The sequence below is a fragment of the Corvus hawaiiensis genome, chromosome 30 (genome assembly GCF_020740725.1).
Source record: "Corvus hawaiiensis isolate bCorHaw1 chromosome 30, bCorHaw1.pri.cur, whole genome shotgun sequence".
Classification (NCBI taxonomy): Eukaryota; Metazoa; Chordata; class Aves; order Passeriformes; family Corvidae; genus Corvus; species Corvus hawaiiensis.
In genome coordinates, this window is record NC_063242.1 from 4,080,006 (window position 1) to 4,092,291 (window position 12,286).

Here is a 12,286-nt window from a genome sequence, read left to right on the forward strand (position 1 = left end):
GAAACACCTGTCTGCACAACAGTGATTTTAGACTTTAAAAGTTATGCGTCTGAAATAGAGACTTACAACACAGGGATATAACACAGGAATATAATCTGCACTTGTTACTGCCATATTAAATTTAAAACCACATTTTTTCCTGAATCTGGAAACTGAATTCATTAATATTGTTACTCTTAATACTGTAAGGAGCAAGGAAAGTGTTTTTTGAGTGCTGACAACAAATGACTCATTTTGAATGAAGCATGATAATTTACATTTGATTTCCAGCTGTTACTAATGCTTAAATAGTAACAAAATATATACATTTTAAATGACACAACTTAGAAGCATCTGTAAATAATAGTACTCCTAGTTCAATGATAATGGGTTTTTTTAGCATCTTGATAATCTACAGTATTTTCTCCTATCTTGCAGGTTCTTGCAACAATGGAACAACTAGAAAAAGTCAGTAGTTTCCAGGAGTTTGTACAAATATTCAGCCAGTTTGGAAATGAAATGGTGGAGTTTGCCCATTTAACTGGAGATCGGCAAAATGTAAGTATTAATAAAAGGTTGTGAGAGATGTTGCACAGTATCATCTTCATCTTATTATCAGGAAGATACAGGTTTTTCTGGGATGATAAAAGAAAACAAAACAGTTGCTGGTATCCTGTCTCTGGAACCTACCCTCTCCTTGCTCCACCCAAAACACATCTTTTGATCTTAAAGCTCAGCCTGAGAAATATCTCTGCATTATTTGACCTGACCTTCCAGAAGCCTGGGTGTGTGTTATTTGCATTCTTCTTTGGCTTCAGTCACTGTCTTTTGGCTCTAACTTTTCTGGCTCGTTACTCTAGTAGAGAGTTTGTCTGTTGTTACTTGACAGAACTATTTGATGTTTGCACATAGTGAAAGGACTTCATTGTTTCAGAAAACTCCAAACATGAAATCTTTAGATTCTAATAAAGCATCTGCTTGGTGGCTTGTTAGAGTTTGATTTTTTATTACTATTATTATGGAATATTTTTCTAGGTTTCGGTCGAAACCTTCTTATGTTCTTATTATGAGTTTTAGTTCTCACATGCAGCTACGATTTCAAAGCCTGTCATTCATACCAAAAGCTTTTTTTCCTGCTACTTCCATGTATATTAAAGGATTTGCTGAGGTTTAAGACTTCTGCTGTGAACTCTAGTTGCTTTCCCTTGATAATCCAGTCCTCTGTTCAGAGGTAAACCAGGATTCGATATAAATATACAGAGTCTCTAATATCTAGCAAAATTCAGGATTCAGTTTGTATAAACAAATTGGCCAACATCCTGTGTTTCCTTTTACTGTTGATGTGTGTGTGCTTGGTGTCAAAGAACCATTACTGGGAAAGCTACTTAAAATTAAAGGAAATACCTGCTTGAAAGTGAGCTCTCCTTGTTTTTCCCTGAAGTATTTTTTCCTGAAGCAGTTGTTCCTGTGAAAGAGAAACATGCCTTATTAGGAAGTGGTACTCTTTTCAACTATTTTGCATTTTCAGTGTTAAGTGGTCTTTTGCTCTCCCTTCCTTGCCTACTTGACTCCTTTGGAAAGAGTGCTACATTGCCACTTTTTCAATTGTCTCAGGACTTTCTTGATACACTCAGTTTACAGTGTGTAGGCTGCTATGTGGCACTACTAGTTTTATGGGGAGGAAACATCCCTCATAGGATTTTTAAGTATGCCGTAAATTCTTGAGTGCCATCAGATTTATCAGAGTGTAATGTCAGAATTTCAGAAATTAACTGTTTTCTTGTGCAGTTGTTTTTTTGGCTTGGGGTTTTTTTAATGTGATTTTGATCTTAAAGATTTTCTGTAGTTGCTAAATACAAACATTATAAAAATGTCAAAGCAGCCTTCTGACGTGATTTATCTGTGTGTTTTTGTTAATCTAGGGTATATTAGGATTAATTACATCCTGTAAACCTTCAGATGGTCCCATTCAGTTGCCTGTTTAACACTCAGATAGCACTTAGCTGTCTTTGGGAGCAGTGAGAAGATCATAGTTGTAGCTTTCTAAGTTCTTCCCGTTGTTAGACCCCCTTGCATGTTGAGGGATTCTCTGCACTCTTCCTCTTTTGATGAACTTTGCTGGGGGTATAGTTCAGTTTTCCCTGAAAAGTTCTTCATAAGTTTCTGTACTCAAAGCAGAGAAATACAGAGGAATTGCTTTTTCAGCCTGTTAAGGCTTTCTTTATTACTGGTATGTAGCAAATATAACACTCAAGTAGAAAAAAGATTTAGTTTACATTTCCTCCACTGCAGTACAATGAAAAGCAGGTGTTCTCTGTCTCTACCTTACCCTCCCCTCCATTTCAGAAAATATTTCTTGTCGGCTGTTCTTTTCACCTCATTTTTCTGTTTTATGAATAATGCTCTATGATAAAGGTATCAAAATTAGCAACAGTTTACATAACATGCTCTGTATCTTGGAGATCTTCCTTCTTTGAAATCTGAATTGAATAGAGCCAAGAATAAATGCATAAACTAAAATCTTTCTGAAAAGTAAGTTCTAGATCATGAGTTAGGCTGAAAATAGCAGTTGTCAGAAATTAGGAAGCTTTCTCACAACCCATTCACCTGCAAGAGAGTTTCCTTTTTCTGGTCTCACAAGCAGTTAATATTTTAGATACTATGTAATATTTGGGTCTGAGGTTTTTTTTTCCTTTTGGTGTTTAGGATTTGAAGGATGAGAAGAAAAAGGCTAGAATGGCTGCATCTAGGGCTGTTCTTGAGAAGTGCACTATGATGCTCCTGACTGCTTCAAAGGTGAGTATGTGCACCCCTACACAACTTGGCTAAATCACAAAGCATGACATCTGCCAGGAGAGCTGACTCTCCTCTCTCAGCCCCACTTCAGAGTTCATGCTGAAGAAGGGTGTAAGTGTAAAGAATAGGGAAAGAAGATCTTTATATTCTGAGTAATGGTGTGAATTCTACTTAACAGCAGTTTAACTGAAAGAATTCACCATATTCTAACACATTCTTTAGACTTGCCTTAGCAGGAAGTATTCATTTCAATATACTGCATATACTCTTTCATAATAGTTACTTTACTTTCTTTAAAAAGACTTGTCTGAGGCACCCAGACTGTGAATCTGCTCGTATTAACAAAGATGGAGTTTTTCATCGGATGAGACTAGCTTTGGAACAGGTAATAGAAATTGTAACTGACTCTAGACCAAATGGAGAAAATGAAATGGCCCCCATCAGCATATATTCTGGCATCAAAGAATTCAAGGTAAGAGTAGAAATAGTACTGTTTTCTACAGCCAATAAAGTCCCTCTTAACTAGGATTTTGGAAAAAAAAAGTGGGTTTAGATTTGAAATCACAGAGCTGCATCTCTTCAGCAGCATTGACTTAAATAACTGTTCCAAAACGTTACAGAATCTGACAAGAGGTGACTATAATTTAATAGTCATTGCCAAAATGCACCTCCTGATACTTGCCATCTCCTTCTGAATCAGCATGCATTCAGAACTCTAACGTTTTGTTGAGGTGATGTCTTGACATTGAATAAACTGAAGTATCAGGTTCTGATTAGACCTTCAATAAAATAGTTGTTGTTTGAGAATTCTTGCTTTGTAATTGTTAGTGTTTTTAAAACTGCATGCAAAAATATGCACACAAACATTTAAAAGAGCAAACTTTCATTCAAAAGAAATGTTCTGAATTGAAATTGTATCCTGTAGCTCAGTTGACTTTTTTCCTCATAAAGGCTTCTCTAAATTTCATACTCCATTAAGAACAGTTAATCAGCAACCATGGCTTACTGCTTTTGAGCCTGTCACTTTGATTCAATTTATTTGTTTATCTATTTCCCCCCTTTAAATTTCCACTGAAATTTTCTGAGAATGCCCCAAAGTATTAAATTTGCTACGTACACATTTTTAGAAAACTGCTCAAAATGGATTATATGGATGTGGAAGGATCAAACAAAATTGGAAAACTTACTTAATTTCTGAACCTTACTGAACTTAGAAACTTTTTATTGACAGCAATAGAACAATGATGTTCAGCAATAGAACAATCTGCTGTTATTCCTGATAAGGGGGGAGTAACCTACTGATTTCATTATCACTTTAAAAAAAAAGGTCCTGTACTGCCGGTCTGGACACAAGCAAATTGTTGATTACTTGGAAAATAAGAGAATAATTTTAAAAAGCACTAAGGAGAAAAACAAAATGTAAAATGATGGATCTGCTTTCTGCATTTGTGTCACAACCAAATCATATAAATTCTCAAGGAACTGATGTGCTTCTTTTTCAGAACAAGGTGGAAGGTCTCCGTGAGAATCTTTATTTTCTCTCAAAAGAGAACCTTTCAACAATGCTGGAGGTTATCCTGGAACATACAGAAGACTTCACAGACTCTGCCTATACCAGTCATGAGCACAGAGAACACATTTTGGAGCTGTCTAAACAGGCTAAAATGGAACTAGAGCAGCTGGTTTCAGTGTGGATGCAAGCTGTAAGAGCTTTTTAGCAAAGTAAATCTTTTCACCTCTACTTTGAAAAGAAATTTTTAATGCAGTCTTTCTTCTGGTCTAGGAAGAGAGAACTGAGTGTATTCCTCACAGTGGGAGCTGATCAAGGAAGCTACAGTTTGTTCTGTGCTTCTGCAGCTTCCATATGTTCTGTCCTTCCCCTACCCCAGTGGTATTGTTTCATTGATTCTCTGATGGCTAAATTAGGCTGCCGATGGTAGTAGACTAATTTTAATGAAGATGTGAGTGGAAACAAGGCAGTTAACAGAAGTATCATTGCACAGTCTTAAACAGTGAGGTCTTTTGGTGGAGTAGTTCAGAGAATTCAATTGTCTTGATCCCATAGCAGGGACCACAGATTTGTTTCTTGTTTTCAACAGGATATTGAAAACAGTTAAACTGTTGGAAAGGGAAGCATTCTGAAAAATTGACTGTTTTTTGAATATTATGGAGAAGGAGAGAAACAATAAGACCAGGCTATTTTTGTTTGTCCTTTTTTGCGTTATTTAAATGATGGTAGCTTTTAGAGAAGAAGCATATTAAGCCTGCCTCTGTCATTTGTCTTACTTTTTCCTTGAAAATGATAGAAGATATATGCAACAGGGGAAGTGAAAGCAGAGATGGAAAATGCTGATTCTGGTTTTGATGCCGACTTGCTTTCAGTCTTGCTCCTGGGGAGATGTATAGCACAAAATCTTATCAACACTCTGAAATACGGCAGATGTGTCCTAGTATAGGATATTTACTTAACTGAGTGTATTTCTTATGAGAAAGCATTTTTGTTCCTTTTCCCCCTCTTTGAATCAGGTACTGCAGTCAGGTGTTTTTAATGCAGTAGTGCAGTTTGAAGGGCATATAAATCTTCCTGATAACACAGAATATTGTTACAACAAACAAGACACATGTAGAATATTAATTGCATAGACTCCCTTTAGCTGTAGGAAAACTAAACCTTAGCTTGTGTTAGTTTGGTGTTGGTGGTTAGCCCTCATAGGCAGCTGGGTAAACACTGCTCAGCAATAACTAACACCATGTTGTCAGCACTGCTTTTATCACAAATCCAAAGCAGCAGTATGCCAGATTTATAAAGAAAACGAATTCTATCCCAGCCAAAACCAGGACACTTGTGTATTTCCAAGCTCTATTACTGGTGGAAAATAATCACCTCTAAATAATTTACAGGCTACATTTCAAGTGGTAGAAATGAGAGCCTAGTACAAGATTATGCATATATATGATCTGTGAAAATACTTCTGTGTGCACATGCGTGCTTATGCATTAAGTATTTTCATTAATAAATAACCCAGCCTAGCTGTGACTAAAGACATAGCAGCAGATAAAATAGTAACAGCTCAGTGAGGTGGATTTTTGATTGCAGCTCAACAGCTTCATTGCAAGGTGAATGTTCTGAAGAACAATTCCATAATTCAGTTTGTTTGGTATAACATTTTAGGTACCACTTTATTTTTAAAGGATGTTTATATATTAAAAAAAAAAAAGCCTTAAGTGCTTGTTTCACTTTAGGATGGTCAGGCAGAAGATTTCTGGCAGTTGTCAAGCTGAAGGAAACCCTTTTCCTGAAAAAAGTTCAGTGAGGTGTAGAAATAAATTCCTGTTGAACAGAAGCAGTCAATTAGATTGCATCGCTATTGGTTTTAGATTTAATTTGGTGATAAATGTTTCTATAAAAGAATTTTTCAAGTAGAATATACACAGGCTGCTCAAGTGAAAGCATTTCATCTGGAAAGAAAAGGCTGTCTTCTAAAGCTTTTTGGGCTAATGACACATGATGTGAATGCATGTGTGGGGTTTGCTGGGTTATTTGTGTAATGTCTTGTTGGTTTCTTTCTTCGGTTTGTAGCAAAACCAAAAGACAAAGGATCTCATGGAAGACTTGGAAGTAGCCATTTTAAAAACATGCCAGTGCATGAATGAACTTAAAAGAGAGGTAAGTGCAGCTTAAGCAAGATTACCTGAACAACAGTTTGAATTTCTCACTTTTCATACGTGAAGTTGTAAAATGGGATCCTGTGCCCAAGAAGACGAAAGTCTATTTGTAGACAAGAGTAACCGTATCAGAATTACATCAGGGAGCTAGTATCATCTTTGTCCTTACTGATTAGAAATCTGCTAGATGCATAGGCTCATTGCTAACCCACAAAAAAGAGGTGTTTGGAAGTAAGTACTATGTATGTAATTGTTAATTTGGAAGTATGTAATCATTAATTTAAATGTAAAGGCAAACTTCCCTTGGGGATGCATACATCACTGTTTGTAAATACATTTTCTTGTAGTGCGTGCCCAAATTAATAAATTACGTTTGTACTTTATTTGTACTTAACCTGTCCTATTGATTTCCTTAGCAGAAATATGCCATGACAGTGCCTTATACTCAGGATTTTCTTCTCAGCAGTTGGCAGCTGTGTTTGTGTCTGTGGTAAATCATTATTCTTTTCCTAAGTGCAAGTATGCTGAGGTCAGCTTGCATACACACATGGAATAGCTGCCTCATTTGATACATGGGATGGACTGCACTTGCTGCTCAGGGTATTCACCCTTCCTATTAAGGATAGCATTGCTGCCTTGTCTGTTCCACAGAATTGAAGCAAATACAGAATCTGATTTCTGGCAGCTTCCTGAATATTTGCACATTACTCAGCTATCTTTTCAACTGCTTCAAAGTGCTGTTCTTTTAAACAGATGGAAAATGAAGATTAAGAACAGTGAGAGTTTCAACGCAGAGCAGTGCAAAGATGTTAGAGAAGTGTGGTGAACTCGCTTAGGCTGAGCTGTCAGCTGCTGTAACTGGAAAACCTCAACTGCTCAAAAAATCATGCTCCTCTTTTTTACCATGGGAAAATGAGAAATTTTGTCTTCTGGACTGTAGTTCTTGCAGCTGTCCTGAGGATTTGAACAGTGCTTTCAATCTGTTTCAGTTCAGTTGCACTTCTGCTTTCAGGCAGAGTGTTCGGCTCCAGAAAGTGGAGGATACACAGTTTTTGGACCTTGATTATGTGCTGGTTTGTAATTTGGTCACCATTATGTAGGAAATGAGTAGCAGAGCTTTTCCAAAGTGGCATTCAGCTGCTTTAACTGTAAGATTATCCCTTTTGAGTAGCATTGTCTCCAGGTGCTGAATGAGGTGGAGGAGTTCCCAGTCAAATTAGGATGTAACTATGTAATTGCATAGACCATAAAGCCACAGGGGGCTGGAATATGGTGTGTGAAAGAAAGGATTCACGTTCTTAGAAGTAAGTTCAGAGAATTATGTCGTTTTTGTTGTTCTCTGTGTAGTGATTGAATTGATCCCAGAGTGGCCATGCCTTCTGTACATGGCTGAGGGCTATCCTGTCAGTCTGACTTGGGGGGCTGCAGTGTACCAGTCAGCAACCAGGATTTCTACTGGTAAAATTCAGATATGGCGACTCTAATTAAAATTTTTTTGAGAGCCTGAGTGACTGAGAACAAAAGACAGCCTTGTTGAAGTAGTTCTCACCTAACTGTCCTTTCATAGAAGAAACAAAAGTTATATTCCTTTCTTGAGACTAATTTCCTGCTAATGATCAGAGACAGCATTAAGTAGAAGTATATTTCTGTTTTGGATCAGGATGAAAAGAATCTGTAATGAAAAGGTAATCTCTGTGCAGTCTACATATAAATGAGGATTGCCAGTTCCTGCTCCAACATTACAAGCCTTTCAGATATCCTTTCTTCAGAGCTGACTTCATTTCTGGGATTAGTGATTTGTGCTAATATTTAATGCCATGTGAGCAACATTATATAAATAGTTTGTAAAGGTTGTCATAGCTGGTTTTTCCCCCTCAAAAACAATTGCAACAAATTTTGAGGCAATAATTCAGTTGTCTTGTCTTTTGTGAAATTAAAAAACAAATCCAGAAGAACAGGAAGTACTGCCAGAGGACAGGAGTAAAAATGGAGTCCAGTGGAATAAAAACCCCAACATACCATTCCAGTAAACACTCTTCTCTACGGAGTCAGTTCCAAGCTCATTGCATTCGTAAGAGCTGGAAAAATACTTTCTCTTGAACACTTAAGTTTGTTCTGTGGTCAGTGTATTTCTAGCAAAGTGAGTGCAGTATTACAAGACTCGTAATAGTCTTATGAGCATACTCTGCTGTTTCTAAAGAGGTTGCTATTTTGGTTTTACCAATGTTCTTAAGATGGGGCTGATTGCAGGGTGCAGGTAAACCTACTGACTAGTTACTAGAACTAGCGTCAGCTGTCACTGGTAGCTGTTGGCAACCAGAGCCCTTCACAGCACAATGTCTGAGTGTGTGCCTGCATTTAGGGGTGTGTTTAAACAAGAAACTTCTCCTTGCTTATTGGGAGTGTAGGGAGACTGTTTGAGACTTCTTCAAGACCCATCTCCTTGTAGAAAAGGTGCATTTTACCTTCCTAAGGCTGTGTCACAAGCCAACTATATTCAAGCTTTTCTTTGCATCACTGATAATTCTAATTTCTAATATATTATAAATTCAGATTTGTGTGGCTTCAGTCTGATTCACACAGTTTAATGTGTGTTCTTAACAAGAAGTGGAGTGGCCACTGTGCTTTGCTTATGCTGAACTTGGTGACCCACAGATTCATGCACCTGGTTTTTCCCCAGCTGTAACATAATCAGAAAGCAGTGGTGTGATAACTTCATGGCTTCGTTTTACCCAGCTGCTCTTTTGTTTCTCCCCATATTTGGTTGTGGAGTTGATTTTTCTTGTTTGTGGGGGCTTTTTGCCTTTTTTTTTTTATATTGTAGTGGATTTTATCTTTATACTTTGAATAATAATTGAAGAAATAAAACCCCAGATGATAAGCAAGCTCTATGTGAGCTTTCATGGCAGTAAATTTTTTGCATCTTGAAAAATCAGTCTGTCTGTTAAGCTTGTTTGACTTGGTACTGGATAGATTTTTTTTTTCCTTCTATGGTTTATCTCTCCTTCTTTTAATGCTATTCAAGGTCCACAGTGCAGCAACATCTCTGGCAGCAGATCTTCTAAAATACCATACAGATCATATGGTTCTCAAAGCATTAAAAATCACAGGAGTAGAAGGAAATCTTGAAGCTGTAGCAGAATATACTTGCAAGCTATCAGAGCAGAAAGAACAGCTTGTTGAGGTGAGTTCACAGCTGCTTTTATTGTGTACGACACTTAGAACATGAGTGGCTGGATTTGCATAAATCTGTTCTTTAGGAAGGCTTTGGTCTGTGGCTTTGTAATTTTATTTTATTTTCCATGTATGCTGTTGAATTTTGTATTGTTCTTGGCAGGGTCTGAGCCAGAGGTGTCACTGTGGCATGCAGGCGTTGTAGAAAGGATATACATTTGTGCCCAATTCTCCTCATGGATCTAGACTCAATCTGTATGTAGACATTTGGCCTAAAACATGACTAAAAAAATAATGAGTAAAAAGTCTCTAGATCCAAGAAGAGACGATAACCCTTCTCTTTCAAGTAGCAGCATCCAGCAGTAGCTGATTCCAGGTATACAAGAGTGCTGGAGATAGACAGTTAAGTTTCTTAATGCAGTGAGTTTGATTTTTTGAAGACCAGTCAGGAGGGCCACTGAAAATCTTTCTCCTTTGTGAGAAGCAGTGTGGGGGGATGTCAGCCACATGCACCTTGTTGCTGTCTTGTCTCACAGACAAGCAGAGGTACCTATGCCAGCAGGAGACATACAAAGATAGATCACGTGAAACATGGTGATGCCAGCAGCTGTACTTGCATGGTGTCCAATACTCATTTCTAAAAAATTACGAGATACAGGGCTCGAGGATTCCTCCCAGAAGTATGAATATTCAGAAGCAATACCCTTGAACTTCCAGGATTGGAAGAACAATGCTTTGAGTTTTTAATTTCAGCTTTAATGTCCCCTTGATCTGTGACTGTTTCGTGTTCCAGTGAGACACTAATTTTTTTTTCAGGCATAACCACGAGGTTGAATAGTACTTGCATGTGAGACCTTACAGCATTTCTGATGGTGGACAGTGCAATAAGTTTCATGTGTGCTGTCTCTGTCTTACAAATTCCTTTTGATGTGAAAACTTCCATGTTCCTTCTTGACCCAAGGTTCACTCTTAATCTTACTAAAAAAAACAAAAAAAAAAAAAAAAAAAAGGAAGCAGTATTACTTCCCTAAACTAATTAAACTAATTTGAGACTGATTTGTTCAAAGATAATTCAGTCCCCTGGATGATGAAAGCCTAAATTTTCCACATGGTTGCTAATTGCTGAATAAGCCTGTTCTGGTGAAGTTACTTACGCTACAATTTTCCCAAGTTCTCTATGTGTTTGTTAACTTTCAGTTTTATTCAGTCCTAAATATGTGAAATTGTTTTTGTTTTACTTTAATTTATTTATTAAGATTTTTCTTTCTCTCGGTGATTTTCCATCCCTTCCAAGTCAGGATTTAGCCCCATTTTTATTGTTAATTCTCCCTGAGAAACACCCAGCTGTGCAGTCCCCAGTACATTTCTTAAAGGACTGTCAATAACTTTGTGTTTGTTTGTGTGTATTTTTGTATGTACACCTTTTCTCACTAATAATAAAAGCACATTTTTTATGATTCTTTTAATATTTTTTAAAATAATTCAGATGTGTCGCTTATTGAGGCATGTTTCTGGAACTGAGCCCCTTGAGATTACTTGCATACATGCAGAAGATACCTTTCAGGTCACTGGCCCACAGGTATGTCCAGCTTCTAACTGGCCTCTTCTAGTACACATAAATCAATAAAAATTACTTGTGTGAATTTTTAGGAGACCTAATAATGACCTGTTCAAAGCATTCATTTCTAAGAAGGAATTATGTACTAATGCTGGGTGGTAGCTAAAAGAGCTCAAGAGAAAGATCATCAAGCCTGCAAATGTCAGATGAATACACTACTAAGACATAATAGTAGCAGTTTAATTTTGTGTTTTGCTTGTGGAGGCATTTGTGAATTCATGTGGAACACTATGTACTAGGACTTGCAATAGCAAATGCTTTGTTCTTTGTCCAGATAATTTCTGCTGCAGAAACCCTGGCATTACATCCATCTAGCAAGATTGCAAAAGAAAATCTTGAGGTGTTCTGCGAGGCCTGGGAGTCTCAACTGAGTGACATGTCTTTGTTGTTAAGAGAAATCAATGATGTGTTTGAAGGAAGAAGAGGTAAGAATGCTGTGTAGAAACAGAAAAATTTAAATTCAAGTCTAAGAATTTTAAGTGTGATTCAGGAAATTCTGCTTTCCTAAGAGAGGAGTGCAGTAAACAGTTCCACATCCTGTGGGATCTAGGTAGTAACACGCAAATGTATTGGGTTTGTATAGATGTGAAATCAGGCTGCTTATTGGATTTTTTCAAATAAAAGCAGCCAAATATTTAAAGGCCTGATTTATGTAAGATTAGCTATGTTTAATTTTCTGCACTGGGATTAGTTCTAGCAAAATCAAATGGAACTGTTCAAAGGACACAGAAGTGTTAGACACAGCTGTTTGCCAGCAGTGTTCACATACAAGGGGTGTAGGACTCCCACCCACCCTTTGTTCTATCTAGGACATATCATCAATTCATGACAGTCAAGATACAACTTGAATTGTGACATGTTTAATTAATGTCCTGTGTTTGTGGAAAATACATGTATACATGTATATTCTGTACTGTCAGCTTGCCTTGTATTCACTTCATAATGTAGTGAATGTAGTTATTTGATTTTTAAACTGCTGTCCTTTCTCCTGGATGGAATTTCTGACGACTCTGCACAATCTTGGGATATTTTCTCTGGTTGGTAAGTTTATTG

General features: G+C 37.2%; 1 protein-coding gene across 3 annotated transcripts in view; it reads left to right on the forward strand.

The window, feature by feature from the left end:
* Nucleotides 1–12,286, forward strand: part of CTNNAL1 (catenin alpha like 1) — a 58,073-nt gene that overhangs the window by 32,145 nt on the left and 13,642 nt on the right. For all 3 annotated transcript variants that reach the window (XM_048289470.1, XM_048289472.1, XM_048289471.1), the window contains exons 4-11: nucleotides 418–537; nucleotides 2,686–2,775; nucleotides 3,077–3,247; nucleotides 4,278–4,478; nucleotides 6,356–6,442; nucleotides 9,467–9,625; nucleotides 11,102–11,194; nucleotides 11,508–11,658. In XM_048289470.1, the coding sequence (XP_048145427.1) occupies nucleotides 418–537; nucleotides 2,686–2,775; nucleotides 3,077–3,247; nucleotides 4,278–4,478; nucleotides 6,356–6,442; nucleotides 9,467–9,625; nucleotides 11,102–11,194; nucleotides 11,508–11,658 (1,072 nt within the window). The remainder of the gene's footprint in view (nucleotides 1–417; nucleotides 538–2,685; nucleotides 2,776–3,076; nucleotides 3,248–4,277; nucleotides 4,479–6,355; nucleotides 6,443–9,466; nucleotides 9,626–11,101; nucleotides 11,195–11,507; nucleotides 11,659–12,286) is intronic.